Source organism: Halichondria panicea, chromosome 5 (assembly GCF_963675165.1).
Source record: "Halichondria panicea chromosome 5, odHalPani1.1, whole genome shotgun sequence".
Classification (NCBI taxonomy): Eukaryota; Metazoa; Porifera; class Demospongiae; order Suberitida; family Halichondriidae; genus Halichondria; species Halichondria panicea.
In genome coordinates, this window is record NC_087381.1 from 203088 (window position 1) to 217065 (window position 13978).

Here is a 13978-nt window from a genome sequence, read left to right on the forward strand (position 1 = left end):
AACACAACTTATAGTTTGTTTCTTTCTTTGTTTCCTCTACATGGTTTTACTACGCATGCGCGAATCAGATCCCACGATATTAATGAGGTTAGCCAAATGCATTCCTTTACACAGTCTTCTGCTTAGTTTCATTGCAAATTAACCGCATTGTCATAGAGAGTCCTTTTGTTTATACTAGTCTGAGCTTTGAATGAAAACAATTAAAGCGCTAATTCGCCACCACAGATACAGCAGATGGAATCAAAGTCATTCAACAACTGTTACAATAGCTGTCATACCTTCAGAGCCAATCTGTGGAGACCTCATACTTGCAGCAACTGCTACAAGTCCAAGACACTGCATTCAGTCACAGGAGAGTCCACTACTGCCAAGAGTTTTCTGAAGAAACTTGCAGGACCAACACGACCCAGTAAGAAAGAGCTTCGGCAGATATCTTCAGTGGCTACACTGGACCAAGTGAAAGTGAGCACAGGCGAGTGGGAGGAGATGCCTGAGCGATCACACAGGATCAGTCCCATGGTGGGGGTGGTTAAGCCCTACGCTGTCGTGGATATTGATGAAGACAGTGATGGTGAGAAAATATAAGTAGCTATGATACTGTGATTATGGTTACAGTAGTATGATGCATAATGCACAGTTGATGATATAGTTCATGGGGTATAGTTATAGGCTCCGTGTATGCTCTCAAGTACTAACATCTCTAGCCATAGATTATCTAGCTAGCTAGCTATTACAAGTTTAAGTTGTTCAGATTAACGTATACATTGTCTTGCTGCATCAAGAAGGCCTCACTTTCATTGCAGCAGGATAGTATGATTGAAACATTTGATTATACTAGTATAGCAGCAAAAGCAGTAGCTTGGACGTAGATATAATATAATTACAGCTATAGCCAGGTCTGTTGATAGATATAGTTATTGTTGCGTACACATGCAGCCTTCGTTGTTACACAATATACTAATAGTAGACATATAATATTATCTGTTCTTTAGAAACCAGTTTGGATGGTGTGGTACTGAAGCATCACTACACAGAGTCGGGTAACCACCAGTTACAGAACACAAAGAGCAGCACTCTGTCTGTTGTGAGAACAAGACATGACAAAAATGGCAGCAACCTGAGCTTGGACAAAGTCGGCATAAACGGTTAGTCTAGTGTAATTGTTTATCATTTAGAAACGGCTTCTGTTTATTCTACAGGAGAAGCCAAACTTTTGGAGACGGTACCAAAGCCGCTGGGAATGTTAGGAAAAATGTTGATCACCGAGTATAATCGCTCTCTTAGTTCGACCACAATCGACAAACAACTCGAGATTGCTAATAGCAGTGAAGATGCTAAGCAGCGCTATAAGAGAGGGAAAAGTGTTGAACCACTTGAAACACGTCGTACACAAAGTATCTCTGTGAAACGAAGCGCCAGTTTGAGACAAGATGTTCCAAAGAGCTCCAAACTACTCAGCCTTCTTAGTCGAAGAAAAGCTTCTCCGTCTGCACATGTCAAACCATTAGAGTCTGGCTTACAGCATACCAACAAAGCGCATCCTACTATACTACCCAAAGTTGCAGTATTTACAGCTCAGCCAAAAGTAACTTCACCTCATCCTGTTCGAAGAAACAAAGCGACCGTTCATCTTTATTCTCACTCTCTACTGGCCACTAGGAAACACAAGAAAGAAGTGGCAGTTCCGGCTCGTCCAAGAAATCTCAGTGTATCCATGAAAGTACGTGACGAGAAAGATGAACCTTCAACAACTTCCATTGATAAAGTGCTAAAGAAACGCAAACGCACACCACCAGCGAAACCTCCGAGAACACTCAGCACTTTCTTCACATCGTCCGATCAGGAGCATTTATTTCAGCAGCTGCTCGAGTGTGGGAATGCGTGCGACGAGCAAGTCAAGCGTAAAATGAACAGTGAGCTACAGACTATGGAGAAACCTGCCAGAATACGACCACCAAGACGTCTGCGTCCAGATGGTTATGACCATGTGGTACGGTTCCCCCAGGGCGATTCTGGCACACAGATGCATGTAGTGTCACGCCTACCTTTAGGGCACACTGGTGACTATGCCGAGGTGTTGTCAAGTAGTGGTTCCGCTAACGAGTTTGGTGGTTTGTCCAATTCAGTTGAGTCCAATTACGCCTCCCTACAGCGCTCTCCGCCCACTCCACCCCCACGGGAACCACACTTCACACTACCAGTCGTCAGTCCACCCTCACACCCTCTCACACAGTCACAAACGGACCCTACGACTACACCCACTTCAACGAGCACTACATCGTCACAAGACAACGAGGATATATACTCGGTACCACCACTGGAATTGGAATCGGACTACGCCGTTCCATGCGCCTCACCCACTGACCAGTACTACTCCTCTCTTCCTTGTGTGTCTCCATACAATGCACAAGTCGATGCAGAGAATCACTACTCTCTAGCGTATGCCTCACCTGTTGAAGCCACACCGCACAATGGTGAGCTAGATACACTCATGACCACGACCTTGGCCTGCGTTGTGGAGAAAGAATGCAAGACGCTGATTTGCAGAGAGGATATACGAGAGGCTATAAAGTGGGAGGAGATGGAAGTGATGTCAGAGGGCGAGATCTTGTTCAATGGGTACACTTTCTCAATCAAAGTAAGTGCATTTTTTCGCATGCACACTTATATACATGGAAACTGAAAGGGTTGTACATAGCGTAATTATACCAAGGTCTTCCCTACGATAATTATGTCCGTGCATGTGCTGTACACAGTATACACTACTATAATGTAGCCATATACTGTACAATGGTTAACTCCTAGACTCTATTTAATGGTTACTACTACAAGTGTATCTATTTCGAAAGAGTCCTTACAATATAATTACTGTTGTGACTGTCCGAAGTTTGATTCAATTAGTTCTTTGCATGGTGTGGGATTGTGGTGATAATGGGTAATGCCTGAGGGGACAAGCATGTGGTTTGGACGAGGACCACTCCCATGCATTACTGTGGTAACAGGGTGCTCTTTACAGATGAAGATAGATAATAATATAGCTATGTCTTGTGGTGTGCATATGGTTCCTACCCTCACAGTAAGGGAAGTGTGTTCATGCAGAGATACAGCTAGCTGCTATTGCTATGTCTTAGGTTTAACTCAATAATAGCTACTGTGGGTAAAACACAATGTACAAATATTGATTCAGATCGTGTAAATAGTTTAGTTGATTGGGACATGACACACACTGCCAAATTCTGTATGGTATTAACAACAGATGCCTGCCAAGTCATATTAGTGCAGCCATATGTCACTCTATGGGAACTACACACGTATACATGAACTGTGTGTGGCGTGGGGGCATCTTAAGGCTGCATGATCAGTCTTCAAAAGTGGTCAGATGACAGATGTCAGATGTAGTACATCCTTCCCCTGTCCCCCCCTCATTTCTCATAAGGGAAACAGATAATTTGGCACTGACAAGTACTTCTTTAAGAGGTTGAATAATAGGGAGGGAACTTTAACAATTTCTAGTTGCCAGTGTAGTTAGATAGTCAAAGCTTTGCTCGTAAGCTTTAGACTTATACCTAATAAGGTATGCAGTAGGTTTTGGTCTATACAGTGCATACACTGTAACACATGCAGACATAACACAGTATAGCTGTACACAAGGTAGCTAGCCACTACAGTAGCTGTGTGATGTGTAATAATTATAAATTGTGGTATTTTGGTGACGTTGGTACTGGTTTGATGGGTGGGTCTGCATCTGTACTATACAAAGATGTAAACACAGCATTGAGGGGGCAGGCACAGCATTGAGGGGGCAGGCACAGCATTGAGGGGGAAGACACAGTATTGAGGGGGCAGGTTGTGAGACTGTGGCTTGCAAATGTATTCATGCAGGAAACCACAACACCCACTCAATTCACTCTAATTCAATAGGGCTGCTCGGCTCGAATATGTTTAATTGCACACACACACACACACACACACACACACACACACACACACACACACACACACACACACACACACACACACACACACACACACACACAGGCCATGGAAACTCTCGGTACAGAAGTGAAACAAACCATCGAAATTTCAAAACTTCTTAAGCCTCATCTCAATCTTTCTCTCGTCTGCTCTGTACTCCCTCCTCCCCCCATACCCCTCACACATCTCACACCCTCCCCACACTATCTTATCACAGATCACACAGGCACAGGCACAGAGTCCGCCCACTTTCTCCTATCACGTCGTCACAGCCTCACACCCGACGCCTACGCAGATCACATCCTCCACACCCTCACACAACTCTTTTCCGCTCTCAAGTACCTCTACGAGAATGGGGTGTGTCACCGAGATGTGGGGGTGGAGTCCATATATGGGCGCTATGTGGGGGGTAACTGTCTTGTTAAATTAGGAGAGTTTAAATACGCATTACATCGCTCAGGACCAGTAGATGCTACGACTTTCGTATACGGCTACCACGAGCTGGAGTGGTTGGGGGGGGTTGATAGTCGGCTACCCCCTGAGGTGATGGATACTCCTGACAACGTACAAACTGTTGATTATGGTCACACGGACGTGTTCTCAGTCGGCTGCATGATATACGAACTCTGCAGCTCCAGCAATCCGTTTGAAACGAACTCTGATCTAATTTTCCAACAATACACTGATAAAGATCTGCCGGAACTTGAATTAGATGCAAAATTAACGCCATATTTGCAGAAACTGGCCCAACTATTATTGAAAAAGGACACGAATGAACGCATTTCCCCATCGACTGGTCTACTTATATGTCAGGCATTAAAGTGGCTTCCCCGGGAATGGTTGTCAAGGATACCATCCGAGAGTGAAGTAAGGGAACGCCTCTCGCTACTAAGGGGGCGGGTGGTGTGTGAGGCAGCAAAGAACGAGGAGAAGATCATGCCGCTGGATGTGGTGCTGGAGGGACAGTTCTTGTCAGAGTGCAGCACAACCGAACTCATTAAAGCTATATCAATGTTTGCAGTACAATAGTTATCTCATTATGTACGAGTTCTATTTCGTGTAATCTTGAATACTAAATTCCAAATAATTATACAATCATCAATAAAACGTGATAAAACTTCGATAAAACCACACTACATTATTGTTCAAAATAATTATATACAATAATATTCAGCCAATGAGTTTCTAAAATTAATACCAGAGTTATAAATGCTTCTGTAAGAAAGCTAGCACAGTGGCGTCACAGTGCAGTGCTGATGACTGTGTCCTGAGGCCGTGTCTCTCGCTAGTGTACAGCTGGAGCTGATAGGGTCGGCCATGGGAGACCAGGTGATCACACAAGAGGGAGGTGTGAGTGAAGAGCACGTTCTCGTCACTCAGTCCGTGGATTATGAGGAGGCGGTGTGGTCTAAAAATGAATGAAATGTATTAACCAGTGTCATGATTGAGTCAGGTGACTCACTCGGAGGGAAACTGGTGGGCGTATGTGAGAACAGAGCTCTTAGTGTACGGTGTGTGAGATGTGGGGGGAACACCGAGGTAGCGCTCCGTGTATCCAGTATCGTACGACATCCAGTCTGTCACCGGGGCTCCAGCGATAGCAAGCTATGTGGGGGGTAGTAGTCATGGAAATAATAATGCTAACAGGGGGGGGGCTGGAACTCAATAATCACAGCAGATACGTATGTACACTAAGTTAACAGCTCTGTGGAATGATGCAATTTCAATGCTCTACTGTACCACCTCACGTATAACATAAAGTCAACTCAGCAGTTATAATACAGCACCCCCTAACCACACCCACCTCACCCCCTGACCACACCCACCTTGAATATATCGGGCCTGAGTGCTAGCCCCATGAGTGAGAGGTAGCCTCCGTACGACCACCCGGTGATAGCCACTCGGGACACGTCAATGTACGGCACAGTGGAGGCCGCTGACAACAGCCCAGTCACCTGATCATCGATCTCCAGATGCCCAAACTGATCCTGCACATGTGTGTCAGGGAAAAAAAATCATCATTAAAATAAAGACTGAAAGCATTCGAAAGGTCATCTCGAAAGTTATGGAATATATCAATCAGTTTTGAAATCGAATTCAAAGTTAGCTACGAAAAAAGTACGCTTTTTCAATTGTACATGTACATGAATCTTTCAACAGCCATAATTTGAGTACCGTTGATCCAATCTTAAGTACAATTGATCTACTACAACTTAAGTACAACAAATCCAACATTGGATCCACGGAATTCAAGTTATGGCAACCAAAAGAATCCCGAAACCATTGAATAAACGGAATGTAGTTGAATTCATGGTATCACCAAATCGGCAAATACTTTTATCTCTCAAATATGCTTTTTGATGATGCTATTTGAACTATTTTTTTCTAAGCTATCAGAAAATCCCCAAAAATGTGACATTGAATCCACGGAATTAAAGTTATGGCAGTTTGAAAGAATCACCAAACTATGGAATGTACAGTTGTCTTGAGTATCGTTGATCCAATGTCAAACATTTTAGGATTTTCTGAAAGCTTAGAAAGATACCTTTTAAATGATGTGTTGCAATCCGACATTTTGTTGGAGCCCTAATTTGTCATTTTTCCGCCTTGGACCATGGGCTATTATTCATGGTATCGCCACATCGGCAAATACTTTTATCTCTCAAATATGATTTTTGATGACACCATTTGAACTATTTTTTTCTAAGCTTTTAGAAAATCCCAAAAAATTTGACATTGAATCCACGGAATTAAAATTATGGCAGTTTGAAAGAATCGCCAATAAACAGAATGTAGTTGAACATCTTTCAACAGCCTTAACTTGAGTATCGTTGATCCAATGTCAAACATTTTATGATGTGTTGCAATCCAAAATTTTGTTGGAGCCCTATTTGTCATTTTCGGCCTTGGACCATGCATGGTATCGCCATATCGGCAAACACTTTTATCTCTCTCAAATATTTTTTTTGATGATGCTATTTAAACTAAGCTTTCAAAAAAATTTGACATTGAATCCACAGAATTCAAGTTATGGCAATTGAAAGAATCCCCAAACCATTGATGGAGGGGGGGGGGGGGTTGAACGGTATAGACATATACTCACCTTGAGATGAGCTGCAAATGCCAATCCCCTGTTAGCTGATCCTCTGTTGTCTAGCACAACCACCGCATAACCATGACTACACCATACTTGTACTCTTGGGAGGTGCTTACTGAGCCCAGCTGTCACCATCTGTGTGTGTGTGGGTGGGTGTGTGTGTGAAAAGTACATACAGGGATTTAAACAGCATGTTTTGGCACTACATGTACTGTACTATACACGTACATGGACACCTCTACATTCCGAGTCCTATCACTAGAAATAGACCAGAATATGGATCAAGAACTGCTCACAACCACTTCAAGTAGTGTTGTGAGGCTTTCCTTCCTACACAAGTATATCAGGCTAGTACACTTGCCTGTATCTGTGGTCCCCCGTACAGGTAGAGGACAGTGGGATACTTCCTCCCCTCCTCCAGACCCAGCGGGGGGAAGATCAGTCCATGCAGTAGCTCTCCTACACCAAGCAATAAATTATAGGACATAATATTACTTTTTACTGCATATTTATCGGCTGTGCCAGTGAACGAAATGATAAATAATACCGGATTTATGAAAAATTTGTTATGTACTATAAATTATGTCGTTACTAATTATAAAATAAAAGTTAATAAAAATTAATTATTATTTCCGAACCAGATGGCTATGTGTACCTGAGGAGGAGGGGACTTGGAATGGAGTGGGCGGAGTGTAGTTTACAGGTAGACACGCCCCCTCCTTGAGTGTGTCGAGTAGCGTAGCCGATAAGGGGGTGTGGTTTATAGCGTACACATGCACACTCGGAGCAGAGGCTAGGCTCGAACTAGTGACAGCAAATAGTCCGTTAGTCTGGTATTGAAAATTACTTAATAAATGGTAAATTAGAACAAGATTAAAGTACTCTAACTTACCGTGTCCACGTTGGCAACAATGTGATGATAGCCTGGGGCCGTCAGTATAGTGGGTGTGGCACACGCCCCCTCAGCATCACTGAAACTAACCACACACCTACACATGTTGGACATAAAAAAGAACATGTATTTTGGAATTAAATTATATTGTACTTACAAATGTCTTTCCAACGGACTATTTGGATTGCCCTCGAAATACACCAGCTTCCTCTCATCGTCCAACCAGATCTGCAAGCAAGGTCATGTGATATATACACAGCTATAATTATACAGACTCACCTTTGATCCGAACACGATCCAGTTACCACACGTAAGCTGTCTGATGTCACTCGTTGCCACGGAAATGCCATCCTATACAATACATAGAAACGTTTCAAATGTACGCACAATACTCACTTGTAAAGTGGGTGTGGTCTTAACGAAATACAGATGCCTGAACCCTGACCTCTCCGAGGAGGTGATGAACTGGACACTGTCATCAGTGGAGGACACAAAAGTCAAATTGTCTGTCGTATTGATCCAAGTTGGGTTGCTATCCTCCCACACAACTAGCGGCAGTGGGAAGGTGGGTGTGGTCTCAGTAGGGGACTGTGGGAGAAGAAATATTCAGCGCAATCTCGTGCTAAAACAACACACACACGCCCACACCACACCACACACACACCACATACACACACACACCACACACCTCTCCCTCGACACTGAACGCCTCCCAGGGGATCATGATCATTTTGAGTGCTCGCTGAGACCTCTCCACTAGCTGAAGCCACACCCACTTTCCATCAGGGGACCACCCCCCTCTCACCAAATACTCGGAGCAGTCAGGGAAACACTCCCTCACACTCTTAGGAAGACTCTTGATAGTCTTACACATCTGTATACGTAGGTCAGAGGGGATCTAGGTTAATACTGGGGTGTGTGTGTGTTGTGTGTGTTGTGTGTGTGTTGTGTGTGCGTGCGTGCGTGCTGGAGCCTATACATGTACATGTACCTTACAGGGGGGGGGCAGTACAGTACAAAGATATGGATTTATAATTTAAGCATCCCATAAAGAGGCTCAATAATCTTTCTGAGTTCAGAAAATCATGATCATTGCACAGTTATCCGATTTCCAGCTGTTTGGTATACCAGGAATATACCTTTCTGTCCTGGTCTAGAGTGAACTCGAGGAGGCGGAGTGTTGAGGGGGCGTTGGCTGACCCGGGACGTGGGTACTTGTAGTCCTCGACCGTCTGATTGGATGGATTAAACGTGTGCACTACCTCCACACCACTCTCGTCCACCTACACAATCACATGACATGTACGCTAATACTACACTACATATCAAATATATCACATGACAATCACATGACAGTACTCACTTCTTCAAACAAAATTCGGTAGACATTGTCACCTACAGACAAAAACAAAAATTAATATAAGTGACAATATTTGGATGGCCATAACTATGTACTTCTGGTGATCCAATTTTTCAATAATTGTGTGGTTTTAAAAGGAACTCCTTTAATTGGAAAGGTACAACATGCATACGTTCATCATTTATGACTCATTTTTGATGGACATTTGCAGAAAATGAGAAATTTGGTCATGTTGCAAATTTGTGAGTTGAACACACCATATATATCACATGACAAGAGCTACTTTTCAGAAAATCAGAAAATCTTTGAATTTGGATCATTGCAACGTAAGTTAATGTAGTTTAAGGGAAGGTTAAACGTAGTTAATGGTGACGGTAGTCCTAGCGGATACGCTAAGCACATCCTGCCGTATCGCGAGGGCGTATCACGGGGAGCCATACAAGTCTGGCGCATGCTCAGTCGCACATGCTCTGCCAGAACTCAAGAAGCTGTCCCCGTACTTTGATCCCACCCTCCTTCCCCATTCTTCTCCTTTTATAATATTATTTCCGTCCGAGGACGTGAGGTTCTGGGTTGCTCTTTACAGGGACCAGTTGGGACCCCCAGCCAACCACGGTCTACATCATACAACTGCCCCCTGTAATTAACAGTCACGTGATCCATAGCTAGAGCCCAAAAAGCATAATTAATGTCCTGAGTTAATTATTAGTGACCACTTGCTTGAGGGCCAGCTCTCGATCACGTGATTGCGGGCAACCTGGATGCCAGGCCAAAAAGAGTATTAATTGTAAGTAGGTCTGTTGACGGGGTCACGCCCTCTTGGTGAGTCGACATTAATGGCCGTTCAAAGATGCTACACTAGACACACAATTACTAACAATTATACAGTTTAAATGACTCACCTTCTTTCGTCTTTGGTTGCCACCAGTAGCCGGTGTAGCGATCAAACTCCTCTTGTATGATAAAAGAGGGTGCTCCAGCTGACCTCTGACCCCCAGGCTTGTCTGCAAAACATAATAGCACAGTTTGAGGACACAAAGGGACTTTGTTGATAACTGATAAGACATCAGGTGCACCACAACATAACTTAGAAACCTCGGAGATAAGATATTGAATAAGAGGTCATATAAATTGTGTACTTTAGTAGAGCATCAACTTTGAACTAAGCTACACATGTACAGCACATGGATTCGAATGCGAAGTTCACCACTGTATTTGTGCTACTGACAATCACACTGTATGGAGGTCTATCCTTTGCTGTATGGAATCTACATACCCAAAGTGTGACCGAGAATCAGAACCAAAACACTGAGTTGCAAACTTTAAAGTATGAGAATGAGAATCACATTTCTGAATTGCAAAGTCTAAAATCTGCGAATGAAAACCTACAGAACCAAATCACTAAACTGCAAGATATTGTTCAAGCTATAAATCCAAATCTCCACTCGAGTGATGAAACAATTAAGAGACTTACTCGACAATCTGGCTCCTCTCAAAGTTCTACTGATGATGCTGCTTTGGCAGAACTAATTGAAAAGAAACTCTACACTATAATGGACTGTGCTAGAGATGGCGCTAATAATTTAACTAACTGTTCGCTCAAGCCAGGCCCAAAGGGGGACAAAGGATGCCTGGGTGATGAAGGTAAAGAAGGCAATCAAGGAAAGATCGGAGAGCCTGGGATCAAAGGACATATTGGCTACCCTGGTTATCCTGGTCATAAAGGGGAGGAGGGTCCAAAGGTCCTGTTGGCAATCCCGGCCAAGGACAACGAGGGGTTAAAGGAGATATGGGTCCACCAGGTAGAGCGGGGGTTAAAGGCGAGCAAGGTTCGAAAGGACAGTCTGGACAGCCGGGTATAAAGGGGATTAAAGGCTTTGTAGACTACAACGAACGAAAGAAAGAGAAAGGAATGACGGGGGAACGAGGTCCACCAGGACCTATTCCCATTATTCCCTCTGAGGCGTGTGGTGGTCTTGGTTGGAGGAAGGTGACATTCATTGATACGACTGATACTAGCCAAAACTGCCCTCAAGGACTAACACTGACTGACTACTCAAAACGATCATGTGGTCGAACACATACGAATAGATACGCTTGTTCATCAGTCACCTTTCCTGTTGGTGGGGGTCAATACAGTCGAGTGTGTGGGAGAGCTAAGGCTTATCACTATGGGTACCTGTATTCCTTTCTTGGGTATAACCGTGACTCACGTGGTATCAATGCACAGTACGTTGATGGACTAAGCTTCACTCATGGAACACCCAGGACACACATTTGGACATTTGCAGCTGGCGCCAATCAGGGTGATACTAGAGATAGATATTATAACTGTCCTTGTAACCAAGGCAACACCATCGGCTCTCCTCCTTTTGTTGATAATGACTATTTCTGTGAGAGTGGCGTAAGAACTCTTTCTGAACGTGGATATAACATATTTTACCCTGATGATCCACTCTGGGATGGTCAGGGGTGTATCCACGGCAACCCGTGCTGCTTGTTGAACAGCCCACCGTGGTTTAACCAAACACTACCAACCCCCACAACTGATGATATTGAAATGAGACTATGCATGGCTAATGGTGCATCTATTGCTAACATTGCTCTTGAACATATGGAACTATACGTCTACTGATGAACTAGAGATACTGAACATTGATCTGATATTACTAAATCTTTGTGAATGTGCTGAAATTTTGACAATTTAATAGTCTTTTAACTGTTGCGATCATGATTGTGAAGTACCCGTGCCGTACTTACAATGTTATGCGAAGACTTACATAAATATGTTTGATGCTCGCAAAACATTGTAGTAATAATGTATTGTTCACCTGTAGTAACAGAGGTCATCTGATGCTTGACCCCGGTAGCGCTGTCCATCACCCACACCTCCCCCCGACACACACAGCCGAGGAGCTGAGGGGTCAAAGGGCAAAGCTTGTAGTCCAGTGCTCCAGAAAACTCGGGGAATTCAGCCACACCCACTTCCTGTACAGGGGAGGTGGTGGTTGTCAGAACAAATCATAGAGGGCTCTCAAAAGAAGCTACCAAAAATGGCTGAATTGTATATTGCACAGTGAGTACCTAGAATACCAATAACGTGGACACGGTACTTATACGTAACTACACTGTATACAACCCTTTTGATATCAGAGAAAACATAAATCAACCACTATGTATGGGACCACACTATAGGCTCTGTACACTAGCTACAGTGTGCACAGGGACCACACTAGAGGCTCTGTACACTAGCTACAGTGCACACAGTGGGACCACACTATAGGCTCTGTACACTAGCTACAGTGCACACAGTGGGACCACACTATAGGCTCTGTACACTAGCTACAGTGCACACAGTGGGACCACACTATAGGCTCTGTACACTAGCTACAGTGCACACAGTGGGACCACACTATAGGCTCTGTACACTAGCTACAGTGCACACAGTGGGACCACACTATAGGCTCTGTACACTAGCTACAGTGCACACAGTGGGGCCACACTATAGGCTCAGTACACTAGCTACAGTGCACACAGTGGGACCACACTATAGGCTCTGTACACTAGTCTACACACTGCAGGTCAATTAGAGCAGCATTTCTGCTTCTTGCTGCATTTCAAGTGAGGTTGGTACCAGCCAGCACACTAGTACACTGTGTTATAAGGAGACTCACTGATTGCCTGTCCAGGACCAGACACTGAGGTCCATGCACTAGGAGGAGATCACATGATGACAAGTAGTCATACTGTGTGAGGCCACTACCTGTGGACCGCATCCGTTCCCGTAGCAACTGCTCGGACCTGAGGACAATTCAATTCGGTATTCAAATGTACCAGCACAGCATAGAAGATTAAATACCAAATACCACACGTATATAATACTTTACAATTATACAGGACTAAGATATGTACAGGCATTACCAGGAGTGCATTACCGTACATTGCCCATCCACACACCCACACCCACACCCACACACCCACACACCCACACACCTTGAGAGTTGTCTGGTGGGGTGATCGGAGGAGCACAGTTTCCTCCAGCTAGTCTGCAATGGACGGCTAGGCTCGGTAGCCATGGTAACAGGAGGGTCTACGACCATCTTGTCACAACCTGCAGAGTCTCGCTCCACATCTGTGACAGTGTGTGGTGTGTGGTGTGGGCGGAGGATATAGTTTTAGCCTCGTTCATTGGAACTACTACAATAGTATATTAAATACTGTTCCAAGGTCACAGTACAAAGGTCACAGTACAATGACGTAAGGGAGTACCCCAGTGTGTGTGTGTGTGTGAAGAGTGTATATAGTGAGGGTACACATTACCCCCCTGGCCTCACCATCGCCATGATAGGGTAGAGAGTGGCTGTACAGGGACCCCCCGGACAGAAACAACACTTGACGACCGTCCCTACTCAAGTTGATGGTGTTGGGGAGTCCTTGGAATGGCCTCGAGTAGCCAGTCTTAATGGAGCGACACGTTTGAATCATCTCTTGGAAATCCATTGCAGCCATAGTTCTCTAGCTCTAGGGCTGGCTGGGTGTGGTAACGCCTCCTCTTCTTTGTTATTGTTGTACAGTAGGGGAAATCCCATAGTGTAGGGAAATCCCCAATGCTTGGTGTGCATTAATAGAAACAGTTATTCCTCTTTTCAGATTC

General features: G+C 44.3%; 4 protein-coding genes across 4 annotated transcripts in view; 3 read left to right on the forward strand and 1 right to left on the reverse strand.

Moving 5' to 3' along the window:
• LOC135336530 (sulfide:quinone oxidoreductase, mitochondrial-like) overlaps positions 1-13978 on the forward strand; it is an 80500-nt gene that overhangs the window by 24643 nt on the left and 41879 nt on the right. The window lies entirely within an intron of this gene.
• LOC135336437 (uncharacterized) lies at positions 131-5108 on the forward strand. The gene is made up of 4 exons (XM_064532229.1): positions 131-571; positions 993-1145; positions 1200-2638; positions 4039-5108. Exons 1-4 carry the CDS (start codon positions 235-237, stop codon positions 5002-5004), a joined length of 2895 nt encoding a protein of 964 aa, XP_064388299.1. The 5' UTR covers positions 131-234; the 3' UTR covers positions 5005-5108.
• LOC135336453 (dipeptidyl peptidase 9-like) lies at positions 5046-13918 on the reverse strand. Its single transcript, XM_064532254.1, has 18 exons — positions 13659-13918; positions 13318-13456; positions 12999-13125; positions 12156-12312; positions 10227-10328; positions 9328-9359; positions 9104-9247; positions 8653-8838; positions 8361-8552; positions 8244-8315; positions 8122-8192; positions 7965-8061; positions 7728-7902; positions 7434-7531; positions 7079-7207; positions 5802-5963; positions 5438-5580; positions 5046-5383 (listed from the first exon to the last, which is right to left on the reverse strand). Exons 1-18 carry the CDS (start codon positions 13831-13833, stop codon positions 5179-5181), a joined length of 2406 nt encoding a protein of 801 aa, XP_064388324.1. The 5' UTR covers positions 13834-13918; the 3' UTR covers positions 5046-5178.
• Positions 10509-12068, forward strand: LOC135336187 (uncharacterized). Its single transcript, XM_064531913.1, has 2 exons — positions 10509-10968; positions 11046-12068. The coding sequence occupies exons 1-2, from the start codon at positions 10509-10511 to the stop codon at positions 11957-11959; spliced, it is 1374 nt and encodes a 457-aa protein (XP_064387983.1). The 3' UTR covers positions 11960-12068.